The following is a 20,592-nucleotide window of genomic DNA, read 5'->3' as shown; positions in this document are numbered from 1 at the left end:
GATGAAGCCAACAATCTGACTGAAAATCCTAAGAAGACTGCAGATGTCTATACATATTGTCCTAAGCACTTGTTTGGCTGGCAGTTTTATTATCTATTTATCCTTCTGAGTGTACACTGCATTGTACAGTAAATGAACTACATCAAACATGCCACAAACAGCTTACACTTTAAATCAGTGGTCCCCAACCTTTTCGTCTGGCGACTGTGGCGGTGGTTGAGCATCCGCCGAAATGCCGCCGAATTTTGTCGGCGACGCCTCTCGATGATGCCTCTTGATGACGTCGCTTGTGGGCGGCAAGCGACATCATCGAGAGGCGTCGCCACCGAATTTCAGCGGCATTTTGGCGAATGCTCAACCGCCGGCAAGGACGCGGGCGCATTTAGATGCCCCCGCGGGCACCACCGCTTTGGGGACCCCTGCTTTAAATGCACAAGCAGGTATAATAGAACACAGAATTAAACACAGATGAACATATGGTCCTACAAGGGTCCAAAGAGTTGTAAGGGGTATAAACTAGAGCTGACAAGAGGATGACAATTCTGTTTCACAACAACTTTTGAAAGTTTTCATGAAATGCAATTGTGCTGAAATGTACATTTTTGGAGCAAAAAGGGCAAAGCAGGGCAGCAAGAGTCTCTCTTTCTCTCTCATTATTTCTGACCAGAGAATCCTGGAACTCAGAAACCTTTCCCTCAAAAACTTTGTCAAAACAGATAATGCTGCCGCAAAATTTTAGCTTTGACAAAAGGGCATATTTAATCGAGAATGTCCTGACCAGCTCTAGTATAAACCCTCAGACTTCAAAGTATAAATCAACTTCCTGGGGTTAAGAAGAAACTTCCCTTAGGGGCAGGTTATTCCATAATTGCATTATGGGTTTATTCACAATCCTCTGACGCATCCGGTACTGGCCACTGTTGAAGACAGGATTGACAGGATTGACTTGCATCCGACGAAGTGGGTATTCACCCACGAAAGCTCATGCTCCAATATGTCTGTTAGTCTATAAGGTGCCACAGGACTCTTTGCTGCTTTTACAGATCCAGACTAACACGGCTACCCCTCTGATACTTGAGGATTGACTAGATGAACCTGGAGTTCGATCCAGTATAGCAAATCTTAATGTTCCTATCTGTAGGCATTTCTAAAGGGCCCGTTACTGATGTACCTGGGGCACTGGACTTTTAGGCCTAGCTGACTGGAAACTGTGAGTGTTCTAACACATCTGGGAAGTCAGGAGGGGAATTACTTCTACTGCTTACACCGACAAAATCCAATCTCTCTCTCCTTGTACAAAGCAGATGCATGTGAACCATGCTCAAGGTTACCTGGGGTAGCTGGGGACGCCTCTCCTGAATGCTGTACTTTACCCAGGCCATCACTGCATTGAACACCTGCTCCTCACTGCGAACATTCAGCTCATCACTGGATATGATATCTATGAGCTGATTGGCTGGAAGAAGCATGAACTCCTCACTCTCCATCACCTGTTCAAAAAGATGGTGATAAAGAAAAAGATAAGGACAGTGTTTCAAAGCACTCATTGCTTTTGGACTCTACCTCAAGGTTAAATGAGAAATCCTTCCCTTTAGATTGGATCCAATTGGTCAGATCCAGTAAGGTGCTGAGCACTTTCCACTTCTGTTGACATCAGTGGAAGTGGAGGATCTGCAGCGCTTCACAAAATTGGACCCCAACAGTGCAGTTCAGGTAACTTTTAGATGGCAATGCAAATGAATGGGGAATATAAAAGTTCTGTAAAGTGCTAAGTCACAGAACGCACTAATCTAGTTTCAAAATTCGGGAATAGCAAAGCCCTCGTTTAAAGCCAGCCTCCTCATTTGCCATGTGGAATACATAAAACAGAAAGAAAAATGTTCTGCAGCTGATAAATATTTGAGAGGAAAGCGGCACCAAACTAAAGACATTTTATTTGTAATGTAATAACAAATCCAAACCAGAACCGAAGGTAAAAGAATCTCAAAGACAAATTACCAGAGCCATTGTAAATATGTAGGAAAAATCTTCCTGATGTTGATTTGTAGCAGAATGGAAAGTGTCTTAGGACAGCAGATGGACTCATATGATCCTAACTGTCTCTTTCACTCTCTAAATATATACACAGAGTGATAGAGTGCAAATGCACTTAAGAGGGAATCAGAGCCTCTGAAAAACCCCAAGGACTGATCTCCTATGAAATATAAGCCACTGACAACCTGCAAACATGTTAATAATTTCTTCTGTACCCAAGATAAGAAGCAAGTTTCTCTGAAGACTTTAGCCACCATTAGAAGACCTAGGAGATTCTTCTCCTTCCTATGCTCAGCCCAAATGATAGCACAGTGATAAATGCACTACACAGCCATGCTGCAGACATTCCTGGGTGGCTATGGAGCTAAGACACACTGAATATCATGCTCAGGCACTCAGAAAGCAGGACAATGGGAGAGGTATAACAACCTAAATAAAACAGACCTATGGACATGGCATAATTGCTGACAGCCAACCCATCTTCCACACAAGTGTGCCCAGTTTCTACCACAGCACCTGGGAAAGAGGTTCAGCAACATGAAGTGCTGAACATTGGCCTTCCACAGTAAGTAATGTGCATGCAAGAGCTCAGCTTCCTGGCTGTAAGATTTTAAGAATAATAAAAAATAAATTCTCTTGGCAAAGATTTCCACTCTTCTAGTGATCAGCTGCATGTTCCATTTAGTTACTTGAAGAACTGATTCAAAATATTGTGTGTGTATTAGAAAAATATCCAAGATGCTCACAACAGCACATGTTGCTAAACGGGACTCAGCAGGCAGCGAAGGTCACAGTCATCTGACTAGCTTCCAATGGTCATAGCAGAAGCTGAGATAAAGTTGGTCAACAAACTACCTCGCCCCTGCAGTTCCACTGCTGGGGAAGGAGGTAGAAACTGGGCTGCCAGCATGTCTGTGAGTCTGCCTCCCAACCCTACAAACCGTAGCTTGTGCCTAAGGCTGGCCCTGACAGTTGCAAAGTGTCAGTCTGAAAAGTAGCAGAGCACTTCAGGGAGCAAAATCCTGTGACTCTCCAATTTATTTCATAATGGGAGGTCTTTTAAGACCCTGAAAGTAATGCTAGCGCTTCTGCCACCTGAGTTGCTACCTCCGTGTAACTTGCTAGCATACATAATTTAACAATCACATCATTTAAAAATGTCTAAACAGCACCTTTATCCCAATTTTCCAGATAATTATCTGGCTAAAATAATAGACTATTTGACTGCTTCCTTACTGAAAGCTTATAGCCTTACACAAGATCTTGAATGGGCTACACTACTGTTGTCATGCTGATTGTAATCAGGAGAATTTATCTTACAGCACTGGCTGTGATTATTTGATTTATATACCAGACAACATGGTTCATCCTTACAGAACAAATGTCTGATAATAGAATATATGGTAAGAGTTTTGCCTACTGACACAAAAAAGCATGAGCTGTCCATCATACAATTGATTTTTTCCCCCCTTTGCACAGATGTCAGGAACAGAACAAAAAAAATTATGCCGGAACAAACCTTCACAGAATAAAGTTGTTAATAGATTCATTTCACATTATTTGCATGAGATTCACTAGGACAGATTAAACTGAGAGGAAAGAAAACTTGGAGAACTACTTTACCAAGGAATTAATGATATATTGCAGCAACATACATAAAAATAAACAGAACTAGAAAGTTAGCACAGTAGAATAAATGGACTAATTCAAAGACTGAGTGCAAAGTAACTGACTGGCTTTGCTCAGTTGCCTAGTCCTCTACATTGCCAGGCAGGAGATTCCATCTTTTGTTTCATTCTGTCAGGTTGACAGAAGTACGTACATGCAATCCCTGTGGAGGAAGGAACGCTTTGCATTACTTATCAGTCTCTATTTTGGCTTATTAAATAGCCAGGTAACTGGGTTCCACACAGGATTCTGGTTCATTCTTCACGTGGAAAGAAGACGGCTGCAAGGATGGTGGCACCAATAAGATGGGGAAAGAGATGGAGGAGAGAGGATGAAAAAATAGGGAGTTCTTTTAGGGCTCTGATAAGGACATGGATATAGAGGCATAAAAACAATAGCATCTGCCCCTTCCAAGTTTATATGAACTGTTTTGAGTAAAGAAAAAAATACTGTTGTAATCACGGCAGCAGCTTTCTAAAGGCCACACTTCAGTTTAGTAATTTATACATGAATATATTTGAAGGGGAAGTTGTTTTTTTTTGGTTTTTTTTTTTGGCAGCCAAAGCTTTTGTGTGGCATGTCATCTGATGTGGGTAGGAAAAAAGACAGGGAGCTGGCTGCAGTGGGAACATAAAGGAAGAAATGGACTCCTTGCCATTGGGACCTAACACTTTCAGATTCTAGCTGCCTGTATCAATGCTTGAATATTTCAGTACAAAAATACTGGACTTTAAAAAGTTATTTAGAGGCTTGTAGTCATGCCCTACTCATGTAATAGTGGAAAGAACACAGCTCTAATAACTGAAAACAGCAAGCACTGAAAATAAACAACTGGCTGATTACCGTCCCTCCCCAAGAAAACAGCAGAATTAATGCAGTACAGAGAAAATGTGGAGTGGTATGGCAAGCTTGAAGCTTGGGCCTGAAAAATTCACTCATCTATGGCAAATCATTAAGTTCTACAGAATTTAGATTCATAAAAAAAACTCTCAGCTTCTAGCCCTTATGTCTGAGAAGCCTTCCAAATACATCTGGGCATAAATCGATGCAGTGTGTCTTCAGTTAGCTGTGGAGCAGTCTTCAATGTGTCTGAAGACAGTCAAGCTCAAGCCTGTCTGCCCCTGCTCATAATTTACTAAGTGGCACCAGACTGAAATGAACACAACTCTGGTCAGTTTCACACAGGTTTTTCAGAAAAACCTGTGGGTCACAACCAATCTGTCAATTACATACTGCTGAGGTTTGGGGAAGCTATATGTAGAAGGGAAGGCATTGAAGTTATTCACAAGGGAAGGGGATCCAAAAATTGGTAGTGGGGAAATAGAGTAGGAGTAACTCCTTTCAAGCCTCCTAGCTGCTGTGAGGGGTAAAGTGGTGCAGGTTCTGGAGGAGGTAAGAGAGGTAATGCTCCTTCTCCCACCAGAGGAGTACAACTTCAAGTTCAGAAAACACCTTCTTGCCAGAGGCTGACACAAAATATATAGCCTCCAAACCACCAAACAGTGATCAGGAAAAGCATCCTGATAAAAAACGCAGCCCTATTACTCCCAAAAGAGAATGTGAGGAGGGGCTATGCTTCTCACCAGAGCTCTGCCCATGGGATTCCTTGGTGGGACCCCACCCTCTTCTGTCATATCTATTTCTGGCTAGTAGGACTAGTCCCTCACTGAGCTGATGTCTGGTAAGTCTTTCACATCTGCTAGAAATAACTGAAAAAGTAAAAAACCTGGCTTGGGTTTAAAAAGGTCACCTCTGCAGATACACATTTGAATTACTTTCAAACAACTGTTGCTGAATGACAGATGTGAAACACAGTTTCTGATTAGGAAAGGGAGTTGAAAGCTCCTCTGAGGCCTCTGCAGTTTTTCCCACAGCTTCCCCAGTTCTCTCCAATCCCTTTATTAAAACTCTATATTTAGTTTTTGAAGTGTGTGTGTGTGTGTGTGTGTGTGTGTGTGTGTGTGTGTGTGTTTTAAACTATTCATCACCTCAAACACTTCTGAAAGGAGAGTGGAATGTCACAAACTATTGTTCAGGAACAGTGTGTCAGATACAATCCATACACATTGTCACTTACCAATGAGCTTTCAGCATTCACTGTTTATAATATGTGTAGTATTCACATCAGAACATTAAGTTGAGAAATAACTACTATGTAATATAGAATAGTTATCATGCAACTTAGTACTAGTGCTGCAGGTACATCCTCTCTCTCTTACTACGCTAGTCAATACTGACCAGGAACAAGAGACATTGCAGGTGGAAGGGCAGGATCTGTAAGGAGGCATTAAACAAGAAATGCCCAGAACCCACACCCTGCAGCTTACCTCCTGAAAGTTATGTTGTGTGAACTTGTCAGCAATCCTCAGCAGCTCACGGCAGGAGTGAGTGTCAGCAAAAGCCCGGATACCCAGGCAGTTGGAAGGGTCCAATTGTCTTTTTAGGAACTCACAACAGGCTTCCTGGATCTCAGCCAACTGGAGCAGGCAAGCAGCTGGCAGTAAGGTCTGGACGTTGCCCTCTTCCACTGTGATCTGGGAAGTGTATGCAAAGTCAATCAGCAGTTCCATGGCCCTTTCATCGATGTCTCGAATCACTACCTCTGTCTGCCGACTTTCTGCTAGTTCCCCAGTGAACATGGCTCGGAAATAAGGACTGCAGGCTGAAAGTATCACGCGGTGTGCATAGATCTTTTTGGCACCCACGACTAGTACCACATCACACAACTCCCGGTGCTTCCGCAGAAGATTGATAACCTCTAAGGTTTGTCGAGGGTGCTTGTCTGAGATGTAGGGCATGCGAGCAGGTTGTGGTACCCCCTCTGGCAGTTTGTTGGGATCTCCAAGGGTGCAACGGCTCGTCACATCCATTCCGGTCTCTCCTGGTCGAGTACTGGTACACCTGCAAAGGAGCAAGCCATGAAACAGGATCATCATTGACTCATCTCTCACCAAATGTCATTGGTGACTCTGTGTCCATCACTGTCTGGTCTGAGCTGGACACAGAAATAGCACCACTTCCAGCATCCTTGGCTACCTACAGAAACAAGCACTTCTGATCAAATAGCTACAGAAAAAAAAAATCAGTCTAAATCAAAGCATCCCAGTGAGTTAACAAAAACCAGCTTGCAATAGGCTCATGTTTACATCTATTTTATAGACTTTTCTGGTACTCATCACTGTAGTATCTGAGCATGTCTTACACATTTAATTGAACCTCATAACAGCCCTGTGAGGTAGGGAAGTAATATCCCCATTTTACAGGCAGTGAATTAAGGAATAAGAGAGTGACTTGCCCAAGGTAACACAAGAAGTCTGACACAGAGCTGGAACTAAATCCCAGATCTCCAGAGTCCCAGTCAAACTCCTTAACTACAAGATCAACTTTCTTCTCTTCTTCAAGCTTCCCCTATGTAGATTGTTATATCACCCATCACCATGGTATCTGAGCACATGGCAGCCCTGTAGACTTTCATAAAGTAAGACAGTTGGCTAGTATCATGGTTATGTCCCAGCTTCCTGGTGCATCCACTAATTTATTTCTCTCTCTGATTTTTGTACCTGGACTCTTCAGACACAATACACACTCTGCTGTTTCTGGTGGGTTCCAAGAGGTTGTTAATTTCTCCTAGGAATGGCATACTAAGGACTGCAATTAGTGTGATTGGATCCTAAACAGTCAAAATTCCGAAAGGAAGAAAATAAAGTCAAGATGGAAACCTTAGAAACTAGAAGCCATTCATCAAGATATATAAACAACAACATTTTTTACAGAGACTGGGGGCAGGGGACTGCCCTGGTATTTCACTAATGTCACTGTCATTAGCTAAGGTGTAAAAAGTTCTCAGCCACTGGTGCAATTCTTTAGTTCTTTGTTGTCCTCCACTAGATTTTTAGGCCACAACTACCTTTCCCATACACCCTCTTGCCCCTGGATGGGTATCAGCCACAGGGCGTCTTAGGAGTAGAGCCACTGCTTTATACTATCACCACGAGCCACACAAGCCCTCCAAAAAAAGGGGTAGAAACTGCACTGTACCCCACCCACACTGGCTATAAATAGGGAGAACACAGTTGCAAAAAAGGCTAACATAATTCTGTGGTGTATTAATGAGTGTTGTATGTCAGACTTGGGCAGTAATTTTCTTGCTCTACTCGGCAGTGGTGAGGGGTCAGCTGGAGTACTATTCTCCAGTTCTGGGCACCACACTGTAAGAAAGCTGTGGACAAATCAGAGAAAGTCCAGAGAGAAACAAAAGGTTTAGAAAACTAACCTGTGAGGAAAGGTTAAAAAACCTGAATGTGTTTAGTCTTGAGAAAAGACTGAGGAGGGACCTAATAACAGTCTTCAAATATGGTAAGGGCTGTTATAGAGAGGATGGTGATCAATTGTTCTCCATGTCCATTGAAGGTTAATCTACAGCAGGGAGATTTAGGGTAGATATTAGGAAAAGCTTTCTAACTGTAAGGATAGCTAAGTACTGGACTAGGCTTCCAAGGAAGGTTGTAAAATCCCCATCATTGGAGGTTTTTAAGAACAGGCTGGACAAACACCTGTCAGGGATGGTCTAGGTATATTTGATCCTGCCTCAGTACAAGCACTGGACTTGTTAACCTCTCGAGTTCCCTTCCAGCCATACAGTTCTATGATTCTATGCTGCTCGCAACCACTAGTAGCAAAACATTCTCACTCAATCTGCACTAAGAGTTACAAGGAAATTTAGCCTCACTTTGCAATTGCAAGGTACATTTTGCTGCATGCTTGAAGAATTAAAAATAGATCACATCTTTTTCTCTCATTATGATGTCAAATGCACTTTCTAAACACAAGGAAGTTGTTCTATTCATGACATTTCAAATAATTCAGTTGCATCTTAAACTGTTTTCTCTCTTTCTCCACACTTCCTTCCCAATCGTCATATTCAGATGTTTCAGACCATTACCTTTCCCTCATATCTTGGTTACAAAGGTTCAGCTGGGTCTCTCCTCTAGGTTTTGCTGGTTACTCCTATTCAGTCTATGTACACTTCAAATAGCTTGGCTGGTTCCTCCTCAACTCTATCCTTTTTATATGCTCATTGTTATCCCTTCATAACACCTCTGACAAATCCTTTTGATTTTAAACTCTCTCTTCCTTCCTGCACTTTTCTAGCTCATTTCACCAGGTGGGGCTTTCTTATCATTTTCAAAGACATGCCCTGTTTTCAGAAAGGTAATTTCACATACAATGTTGGGAAACTCTCCAGTGTGGATTATGTAAATTAATCTCAGCAATATCCCCATGCAAACCCTAGAAAACTTGGTTATACATTCATGTACTTGCCTTACCAGTTTCGTTTAATAGTTTTTAGTAAATCAGGCCAGAGGATAGGTACTTTATCCTTCTATCAGGAGATGGAGAGGGACTCAAAATAATTTGGGACAAAATCCTCCTGTAGGAGGTCTAGTGCTAGCTAGGCAAACAAATTAGATTGCATTATGCACCACCATTTTTAAGAGGCATCAAGCCTTCTCTGAAAAAGAGAGAGCATGAGTAAAATGTGTACCACCAAGATCACTTTGGACAGCGTTTCTTGAACAAGCTTGCAGCCATAGCATCTTTGAGCAAGGTAGATGCTGCCATCAATTGCAAAATGACCCTGATGAACTTATAGATCATATCACAGAAAAGTGTGGGATATTTCTATTAGGGGAGCCATTTTCTGAAAAATGGGATGCTCCTTGTTATGCCTGAAGATGAACTTTTGAAGACATGTGGGCTTCCCAACTACATAAGCCCCCTGAAATGTGGTCCTGGAGCAGCTCTCCCAAACTCTTTTGAGAGCTGTATCTGTCTTCCATTCTACAGAGTCATGGCAAAGGCTACTCCCCTACAAGTAGGATGGTCTATTTAGCTAGTACCATTATCTGGAAGTCTTAAGCCATGTCTACACTATCGTTTATGTCGGCAAAACTTATGTCACTCAGGGATGTGAAAAAACACACCCCTGAGCAACATAAGTTTTGCTAGCATAAGTGGCAGTGTGCACAGTGCTATGTCGGCGGGAGAGCTTCTCCTGCCGACATAGCTACCGCTGCTCATTAGAGGTGGATTAATTATGTTGACAGGAGAGCTCTCTCCCGTTGGCATAGAGTGGCTACATGAGAGATCTTACAGCGGCTCAGCTGCATTGGTACAGCTACACTTCTGTAAGGTCTCTAGTGTAGACATATCATTAGCTGATTTTGAAAGCTGGGAAGAGAACCAGGCAAAAACTATGAGTGTCCTCTAGATCAGTGGTTTTCAAACTTTTTTTCTGGCGATCCGGTTGAAAATTGTTTATGCCCGCGACCCAACAGAGCTGGGGATGAGGGGTTTGGGGTGTGGGAGGGGGCTCAGGGCTGGGCCAGACGGTTGGGGTGTGGGGGTGAGGGCTGCGGGGTGGGGCTGGGAATGAGAGATTTAGGGTGTGGGAGGGGTCTCTGGGCTGGAGTGCAGGAGGGGGTCAGGGATCTGGGCTGGAGGTGTGGGCTCGGGGGTGCAGGAAGGGCTCCAGGCTTGGAGGGACTCAGGGCTGGGGCAGGGGATTGGGGCACATGGTTGGGGCACAGACTTACCTCCGACGGCTCCGGGTCAGCAGTGCAGCTGGAGTGCAGAGGCAGGCTTCTCGCCTCTCCTGGCATCGCGGACCGCACTGCACCCTGGAAGTGGCCAGCAGGTCTGGCTCCTTGGTGGAGCCGCGAAAGTGGCTTCGCGCGGCTCTCGCCCGCAGGCACCCTCCCAAGCTCCCATTGGCTGGGAACTGGCCAATGGGAGTGTGGAGCCAGTGCTCAGGGTGGTGACAACATGCAGAGCCCTGTGGCCCCCTGCCCACGAGCCGGACCTGCTGCTGGCCACTTCCAGGTAGGAACTACTAGTTTTACTACTAGTTTTTACTGGCCGGCTGCCAAGGTCCCTGGGTGCTGAGCAAGGCGACCCAGTGCCTTGCATGCCGCAACCCAGTACTGAGTCACGACCTGAACTTTGAAAACCACTGTTCTAGACTGAGTAAAGCTCCCTATGAAATCTTAGGCTCGTGGGCGTTTTATTCAGCTAAGGCTATATTTTAAGTTAGTTGAATTTGTGTGGTGAAAAACCTTAGCCCTTTGCCTCTAGTTGGGGAGAATGAAATCTCCTCCCTTCCACTAGATTGAAGCCGGTTTTAAACTGAATAGCTGAAAATGTGGCTTGTTAATTAGAAGAATTCTATTCTATTCAGGTTCTTACACCATGCCCATCGTCCTGGTATTCTAGTACCTCCAAGGTATCTGGTATATTTCCTAAAGGAAAGAGTGTTTCTTAATGATTAAAGCAAACTGAACAGATGTAAAAAGAATGAGTACTTCTGGCACCTTACAGACAAACAAATTTATTTGGGCATAAGCTTTCGTGAGCTAAAACCCACTTCATCGGATGCATGCAGTGGAAAATACAGTAGGAAGATATATATATATACACAGAGAACATGAAAAAATGGGTGTTGCCACACCAACTATAACAAGATTAATCAATTAATGGGCTATTATCAGCAGGAGAAAAAAAACTTTTGTAGTGATAATCAGGATGACCCATTTTCAACAGCTGACAAGAAGGTGTGAGTAACAGCAGAGGAAAAATTAGCATGGGGAAATAGTTTTTACTTTGTGTAATGACCCATCCACTCCCAGTCTTTATTAAAGCCTAATTTAATGGTGTCCAGTTTGAAAATTAATTCCAAGGTATGGTAACACCCGTGTTTTCATGTTCTCTGTGTATATATATCTTACTACTGTATTTTCCATTGCATGCATCTGATGAAGTGGGTTTTAGCCCACGAAAGCTTATGCCCAAATAAATTTGTTAGTATCTAAGGTGCCACAAGTACTCCCGGTTCTTTTTGCTGATACAGACTAGCACAACTACCACTTTGAAACCTGAACAGATGTAAGGAAATTTAAAGTCAACACTCCAATTAATCCATAACTTATCTCTGGATCAGGGGTCGGCAACCTTTCAGAAGTGGTGTGCCGAATCATCATTTATTCACTCTAATTTAAGGTTTCGCATGCCGGTAATACATTTTAACATTTTTAGAAGGTCTCTCTCTATAAGTCTATAAACTATTGTTGTATGTAAAGTAAATAAGTTTTTAAAAATGTTTAAGAAGCTTCATTTAAAATTAAATTAAAATGCAGATCTTATCAGTTTAGTGCAGTGGTTCTTAACCTGGGGTGCACGCACCACCTGGGGCAGGGCCAGTACAAGGATATTTTGCGCCCTAGGCGAAATTTCCACCTTGCGCGCCCCCCCCCCCCCCCGCACATCGGTTCATTGAGGGGCAAATCCCAACGAGCCTTTATAGACCCCCAAGGCCAGCCTACCCAGGGGCCGGCTGTGCCCAGGGGCTGCTCCCCAGACCAGGTTCCCCCCTCCCCGCCCCCTGAACTCCTCTGGAGGGTGCACAGCCCCCTCCCCCCCCCGCCGCGAGCCCTCCCCACCCCGGTGGCCCCCGCCCCGAGTCCACTCACTGGCTTTGACGGGCTTGGGCCACTGCAGCAGCTTGGCAGGGAGGAGCCACCTTCTGGAGGCACCAGAGAGCCAGAGCTTCCCTCTTGCGGCAGCAGCGAGCCCCAGCCATGGAGGAGCCGGCACGGTGCAGGGGGGCAGCAGCTCTGCAAAGGTGGCGGTGCCACTAGCGGGGAGCAGCCACGCCCCTCCCACCCCTCCTGCCCAGGCTGCGGCCCGGCACCCCCCCGGGAGCTCCTGCAGGCTGCAGTGGATGTATGCAGGCACCAGCCCCCATGTGCCCCCTGGCTCCCCCCTCGCCTAGGGTTACCATATTTCAACAATCAAAATAGAGGGGGGGAGCGCTGCCCTAGCCCAGCACCCATCCACTCCCTCCCACTTCCCACCCCGACTGCCCCCGTCAGAACCCTCAACCCCTCCTGCTCTTTGTCCCCTGACTGCCCTCTCCTGGGACCCCTGCCCCTAACTGCCCCTCAGAACCCCATCCTCTATCTAAGCCTCCCTGCTCCTTGTCCCCTGACTGCCCCCTCCTGAGACCCTCCCCCAACTGTCCCCCTAGGACCCTACCCCTTATCTGTCCCCTGACTGCCCCAACCCTTATCCACACCCCCGCCCCCAGACAGGCTCCAGGAGACTCCCAGGCCCCATCCAACCACTCCCTGCCCCCTGACAGGACCCCCAAAACTCCTGACCCATCCAACCCTCCCCCTGCTCCCTGACTGCCCCCTGGGACTCCCCTTACCATGCCCATGCTGGTCAGACGCTGGCTCCATGTGGAGGCAAAACTCCTCATAGAGTGCTGAGGCAGCAGGACGGGGGGAGCTGTGGGAGGGGCAGCGGCGGCGGCTCACACTTCTGGGAGCCCCAGAACCTGAGCGTGGTGAGGGAGGAGCCGGGGGGCATGCCTGCCTGGGCTGCGGCCCGGTGGCCCCCTTGGGGGGGCTCCTGCAGAGGATACATGTGGGTGGCGGTCCCTGTGCGCCCCCCAGCTCCCCCCTCGCCGTGCTCGGGCTCTGCGGCTCCCGCGAGTGTGAGCCGCCGCCGCCGCCACTCCTCCTGCAGCAGGCTCAGGGCCCCGCGCCCCAGCGGCTCACACTCCTGGGAGCTGCAGAACCTGAGCGCGGTGAGAGGGGAGCCGGGGGGCATGCCTGCTTCTGGTCTGGGGTTCCGGCCACCGGCCCCGCTCAGCCTCCTGCCGGCCTGGAGTTCCGTTCACTCAGCCGGCAGCTGGCTGAGTGGGGCCGGCGGCCAGAACCCCAGCTGGCAGCCGCGTGCCAGGCAAAATCGGCTCTCATGCCACCTTTGGCACGCGTACCGTAGGTTGCCGACCCCTGCTCTGGATAGTGCTGGAGATCAGTGGACTTTGGGAATTTTCACATTGGATCAGACCAGATGCTTGATGTTATGTACTGGGAGTTGCTGCTACATAGGGGGTACGTCCAGACTACCCGCTATATCGGTGGGTAACAGTCGATCCCCAAAGGCGCTCCCCGTCGACTCCGGTACTCCACCGGAGCGAGCGGCGGTAGCGGAGTCGACGGGGGAGCCGCCGCTGTCGATCCCACGCTGTGAGGACGGGAGGTAAGTCGGAATAAGATACGTCGACTTCAGCTACGGTATTCCCGTAGCTGATGTTGCGTATCTTACATCGACACCCCCGCCCCCCAGTGTAGACCAGGCCAGAGGCACAGAAGAGTGAATTAAAAGGACCCAGCTGATGGCATATGTCTGAACCAGGATAATAATTTAACTGCATAATATGTGCATTATGCATAAATATGTGCAGGGAATGAAATGATGACTCAGTGGCTTAGAAGTGTGAAAGACAGAAGGCAGCACTTGATTCTCACATGCTAGGCTGGCTTCCTTCCCCCACACAAAGGGCTGAGAGATGCTCCTGGGAGACTGAAGAGGAAATAAAAAACTGAGGATTCCTTGTGGCACCTTAGAGACTAACATTTATCTGGGCATAAGCTTTCGTGGGCTAGAACCCAAGCAACCCACATCCTTTCATGTATTTATACCTGCTCCTGCATTTTTCACTTCATACATCTGATGAAGTGGGTTCTAGCCCATGAAAGCTTATGCCCAAGTAAATTTGTTAGTCTCTAAACTGCCACAAGGACTCCGTGTTTTTTTGTTGTTGTTTTTTTTTTGCTGATACAGACTAACACGGCTACCACTGAAACCTGAAGAGGAAATGTGTATGCAAGGATCAAAGATTCACACTCAGCTATACAGATATTCAGGGATTAGCTTCCATCAGTGTGCAGGGCTGGGGAAATCAGCAAATACAATGGGATTAAGGACGAGTTGACAAGATCACTTTGTAGCATACAATGCTGAAAAGTAAAATAGGAACACAGCCAGCCTGCAAGTCAGCTAAATAAATGGGCTGTTTTATCTCCTCACTGTATTTGGCTGTGCTGGTTCCCAGAGCTTTATGTCACAAGCATTTATTATGCTGATGTCTACACTTAGGGAGTTTTTGCACTGCCAGTTTCACCTGTGATTAGGGAACTGGTGAAAGAAAAGCCTGCTGGTTTGTGAACTCACTTGCTTCCACAGGCATCAGATAGTGTTTACACTTGCAGCATTTCCATCACCAATGAGCAGCGCACTGAGGGCAGCTACCCCACAGTGCAGCTCTCTCCATTTTGACCATAGGTCTGGAGGTGGCGGGGGGAGCTCAGGGTCCAAACGGGAGCTCCTTTGCTCTGTGGAGCAGCCATGGTCACTTGGCCAGATGAGCGCTTGCAAACAAAACAGGAAAGGGAGTTTCAAAGTTCCCGGGTGCTTTACAGGGGGGAGGGGCGGATGTCTGTTTACCTGGTGTCAGAGCAGCAGAGCCTCTGGCCAGAGTGGTCACCCTAGGCTATCCTCCAGAGGCTAAATGCTGTTTACACAGGAAAAACATGTCTCCACTTGCACATCACTGCAAAAGGATCAGCAGTAACAACTATACACTTCTCGTAGAAGTGGTTCAGAAGGTCATCTACTCCAACCCCCTGCTCAAAGCAGGACCAACCCCAACTAAATCATCCCAGCCAGAGCTTTATCAAGCCAGGCCTTAAAAACCTCTAAGGATGGAGATGCCACCACCTCCCTAGTAACCCATTCCAGTGCTTCAGCACCCTCCTAGTGAAATAGTGTTTCCTAATATCCAACCTAGACCTCCCCACTGCAACTTGAGACCATTGCTTCTTGTTCTGTCATCTGTCACCACTGAGAACAGCCGAGCTCCATCCTCTTGGGATCCCCCCTTCAGGTAGATGAAGGATACTATCAAATCCTCCCTCACTCTTCTCTTCTGCAGACTAAATAACCCCAGTTCCCTCAGCCTCTCCTCCTAAGTCATGTGCCCCAGCCCTCTAATCATTTTTGTTGTGCTTCACTGGTCTCTCTCCAATTTGTCCACATCCCTTCCGTAGTGGGGGGACCAAAGCTGGACACAATACTCCAGATGTGGCCTCACCAGTGCTGAATAGAGGGGAATAACCACTTCCCTCGATCTGCTGGCAATACTCCTACTAATACAGCCCAATATACTGTTGGCCTTCTTGGCAACAAGGGCACACTGCTGACTCATATCCAGCTTCTCGTCCACTGTAATCCCCAGGTCCTTTTCAGCAGAACTGCTGCTTAGCCGGTCTCCAGCCTGTAGCAGTGAATGGGATTCTTCCATCCTAAGTGCAGAACTCTGCACTTGTCCCTGTTGAACCTCATCAGATTTCTTTTGGCCCAATCCTCCAATTTGTCTAGGTCACTCTGAACCCTATCCCTACCCTCCAGCGTATCTACCTCTCCCCTCAGCTTAGTGTCATCTGTGAACTTGCCTAGGGTGCAATCCATCCCATTATCCAGATCCTTAATAAAGTAGTTGAACAAAACCAGCTCCAGGACCGACCCCTAGGGCACTCCGCTTGATACCGGCTGCCAACTAGACATTGAGCCGTTGATCACTACCCGTTGAGCCCCACAATCTAGCCAGCTTTCTACCCACCTTATAGTCCGTTCATCCAATCCCTACTTCGTTAACTTGCTGGCAAGAATACTGTGGGAGATCATATCAAAAGCTTTTCTAAAGTCAAGATATATCACATCCACCGCTTTCCCCATATCCACAGAGCCAGTTATCTCATCATAGACGGCAATCAGGTTGGTCAGGCATGACCTGCCCTTGGTGAATCCATGTTGACTGTTCCTGATCACCTTCTTCTCCTCCAAGTGCTTCAAAATGGATTCTTTGAGGACCTACTCCATGATTTTACCAGGGACTGAAGTGAGGCTGACCAGACTGTAGTTCCCCAGGTTCTCTTTCTTCCCTTTTTTAAAATATGGGCACTCTATTCGCCTTTTTCCAATCGTCCGGGACCAATCCCAATCGCCATGAGTTTTCAAAGATAATGGCCGATGGCTCTACAGTCACATCAGCCAACTTCCTCAGCACCCTTGGATGCATTAGATCTGGACCCATGGACTTGCGCATGTCCAGCTTTTCTAAATAGTCCTTAACTTGTTCTTTCAGCACTGAGGGCTGCTCGCCTCCTCCCCATACTGTGCTGCCCAGTGCAGCAGTCAAGGAGCTGACCTTGTCTGTGAAGATCAAGGCAAACAAAGCATTGAGTACTTCAGCTTTTCCCACATCATCCATCTCTATATTGCCTCCCCATCAGTAAGGGTCCCACACTTTCCCAGACCGTCTTCTTGTTGCTAACATACCTGTAGAAACCCTTCTTGTTACCCTTCACATCCCTTGCTAGCTGCAATTCCAATTGTGCTTTGGCCTTCCTGATTTCACCCCTGCATGCTCGAGCAATATTTTTATACTCCTCCCTAGTCATCTGTCCAAATTTCCACTTCTTTTAAGCTTCCTTTTTGAGTTTAAGCACATCAAAGATTTCACTGTTGAGCCAAGCTGGTTGCCTGCCATATTTGCTATTCTTTCTGCATATCGAGATGGTTTGTTCCTGTGCCCTCAATAAGGCTTCTTTAAAATACAGCCAGCTCTCCTGGACTCCTTTCCCCATCATATTAGCCTCTCAGGGGATCCTGCCCATCAGTTTCCTAATGGAGTCTAAGTCTGCTTTTCTGAAGTCCAGGGTCCATATTTTGCTAATCTCTTTTCTTCCTTTTGTTGGGATCCTTAACTCAACCATCTCATGGTCACTGCTGCCTAGGTTGCTACCCACTTCTAGTTCCTCTACTGCATCCATCCCTGCAGTATAAAGGGAACTCCTACAAGGTTCCAAACATCTATGGCTATGTTTCTGAGTGAAATGCACACTGACACTTCAGTAATAATTTACTTTTAAGCACCTTTCGACTCTCAGCCCCTCACCCCCCAACCCCCACCCTCCCTAGGGTGGAAAGCAGGCAGCTCTTTAACAGCACTCTGCAACATTCATTAGGAAAATAAGTGAAGATTACAGTATCCAACTGAAGCTGCAAGGGGACTGCATTTCAGTTTGAAGAATATAAATATCAGTGTTGGAATTTGGTGTGTACACCAGGCTACAATTCCTAAATCTGTCATGGGATTTTCAGAACACAAGGAACTTGATTTTATGTCTCAACCAGAATAAGTTACCTCCAACAGCACAGTGCCCACTCACAACATGTTGGGACATTAGTTCAGTACCGATCATGAATGCCAGCTATTAAATCCTCAACACTATGCACTGGATCAACTAGATGTTTAGTGGAGGCTTCTAGGAGCAGATGACTCTAGTCATCAACAGTGGGAACAAAACCGTGTCCCTGCCCTTCACAGATTTTGGGATTTAAAGGGACACTGACAGTTTACAGTTATGCGTTGTGAACAAGCACTTTTCAAAACCTGATACTAATACCGTATATTATTAAAAATTAAATAATTGTAATAAGCCAGTTTATCTGTCACTATTTACACTGCTTACTATGACAATTCTCTTAGTTTAGTGAATTAAAATCAATTAAGTCAGTTTCACTATGAGATTATCTATATGCAGAAAGAAAGAAGCCAATGAGGCTCTGCATCCTGAGTCTTTTAATAAGGTTTCTATGCCTTCTGCAGCTAATTTCACTCAGATGAAATCCCAGTCCATGCAGCTGGCTGACTTCCCCAGTGAGAAGCAACAGCCTTCCCCAAACTACAATTTAATCTTTAATTAACTTCATCTCATTCCTCCATTGTAATCACTGCAGTGAAAACCCATACCTGCTATTTTTTCTTTGCTCAAAGAAGACAGTTTTAACCAGTTCCCTCTAAAGGCTGGATACTTGAAGCGAAAAAACAGACTGACAGAGCCAGAAGAGTACCCAGAAGTCACCTACTACAGGACAGGCCCAACAAAGAAAATAACAGAACGCCACTAGCCGTCACACCTTCAGCCCCCAACTAAAACCTCTCCAGCGCATCATCAAAGATCTACAACCAATCCTGAAAGATGATCCCTCAATCTCACAGATCTTGGGAGACAGACCAGTCCTCACTTACAGACAGCCCCCAAACCTGAAGCAAATACTCACCAGCAACCACACACCACACAACAAAAACACTAACCTAGGAACCAATCCCTGCAACAAAGCCCAATGCCAACTCTGTCCACATATCTATTCAAGTGACACCATTATAGGACCTAATCACATCAACCACGCCATCAGGGGCTTGTTCAACTGCACATCTACCAATGTGATATATGCCACCATGTGCCAGCAATGCCCCTCTGCCATGTACATTGGCCAAACCAGACAGTCTCTACGCAAAAGAATAAATGGAGACAAATCTGACATCAGGAATCATAACGTTCAAAAACCAGTAGGAGAACACTTCAACCTCTCTGGTCACTCAGTAACAGACTTAAAGGTGGCAATTTTGCAACAGAAAAGCTTCAAAAACAGACTCCAACGAGAAACTGCTGAACTTGAATTAATATGCAAACTAGATACCATGAATTTGGGCTTGAATAGAGACTGGGAGTGGCTGGGTCATTACACAAATTGAATCTATTTCCCCATGTTAAGTATGCTCACACCTTTTTGTCAACTGTCTGAAATGGGCCATCTTGATTATCACTACAAAAGGTTTTTTCTCCTGCTGATAACAGCTCATCTTAATTAATTAGTCTGGGATGACGGAGCAGTGGCTGCAGAACTTTCAGATGAGAAAAGCCACTTTCATGGGACTGTGTGCTGAGCTCGCATCCACCCTGCAGCGCTAGGACACAAGATTGAGAGCTTCCCTGCCAGTGGAGAAGCGGGTGGCTATTGCAATCTGGAAGCTGGCAACTCCAGACAGCTACCGATTAGTTGCTAACCAGTTTGGAGTGGGAAAGTCGACGGTTGGAATTGTGTTGATGCAAGTTTGTAGGGCCATTAATCGCATCCTGCTAAGAAGAACCATGACTCCGGGTAACGTGCATGACATTGTGGCTGGCTTTGAACAAATGGGTTTCCCTAACTGCGGAGGGGCGATAGATGGGATGCATATTCCTATTCTGGTCCCAGCCCACCTAGCCTCCGAGTACGTTAACCAAAAGGGGTATTTCTCCATGGTTCTCCAGGCGCTTGTGGATCACCATGGTTGTTTCATTGACTTTAACGCAGGCTGCCCGGAAAGGTGCATGACGCACGCATCTTTCGGAACACTGGCCTGTTCAGGAAGCTGCAAGCCAGGACTTTTTTCCCAGACCAGAAGATCACCTTAGGGGAAGTCGAAATGCCCACTGTGATCCTTGCAGACCCTGCTTACCCTTTAATGCTATGGCTCATGAAACCCTACACAGGGAGCCTGGACAGCAGCCAGGAATGGTTCAACTACAGACTGAGCCGGTGCCGAATGACTGTGGAGTATGCTTTTGGCCGTTTGAAGGGCTGCTGGCGCTCTCTTTATGGGAAGCTGGACTTGGCCAAAGACAGCATCTCCGCGGTTATACCTGCATGCTGTACCCTCCATATTATTTGTGAAGGGAAGGGTGAAAGCTTCACTCAGGCATGGGCCTTGGAGGTTCAACACCTGGAGGCTGAATTTGAACAGCCAGAGAGCAGGGCTATTAGAGGGGCCCAGCGTGGGGCTGCAAGGATTAGGGATGCCCTGAGGGAGCAATTTGAGGCTGAAAGCCACCAGTAATGTCTGGTGCTCTGCATGGGAGTTAAGTCCAGTGGCTGTGTGTGATCTTTCTTGCAGTCCTTGTTGCTTTCCTGGGCTAAGGTATATTTTGCTTTATGCACTAATAAAGTAAAGTAAAAAACTCCATTTATTGAAAAGAAAATTCATTTATTGAAAAAAACCAAAGTAACACAGAAATAATAAGAGGGCGAGTGGGGTGGGGACCAGTTCACTCATAGGCTTGAGTATGTCCTGATTTCATACACTCGAATCCTGTC

The 20,592-nt window shown here is 46.3% G+C and overlaps 1 protein-coding gene across 1 annotated transcript in view; it reads right to left on the bottom strand.

The window, feature by feature from the left end:
- The window catches only part of KLHL20 (kelch like family member 20), a 43,860-nt gene that overhangs the window by 14,013 nt on the left and 9,255 nt on the right, over positions 1 to 20,592 (bottom strand). The window contains exons 3-4 of the mRNA XM_039485091.1: positions 6,030 to 6,603; positions 1,332 to 1,490 (exon numbers count right to left, since the gene is read on the bottom strand). Coding sequence (XP_039341025.1) covers positions 1,332 to 1,490; positions 6,030 to 6,603 — 733 coding nt within the window. The remainder of the gene's footprint in view (positions 1 to 1,331; positions 1,491 to 6,029; positions 6,604 to 20,592) is intronic.

The sequence above is a fragment of the Mauremys reevesii genome, linkage group 8 (genome assembly GCF_016161935.1).
Source record: "Mauremys reevesii isolate NIE-2019 linkage group 8, ASM1616193v1, whole genome shotgun sequence".
Taxonomy (NCBI): Eukaryota; Metazoa; Chordata; order Testudines; family Geoemydidae; genus Mauremys; species Mauremys reevesii.
Note: the sequence above shows the minus strand (reverse complement) of the source record. Positions and strands in the feature narration are given on the sequence as shown.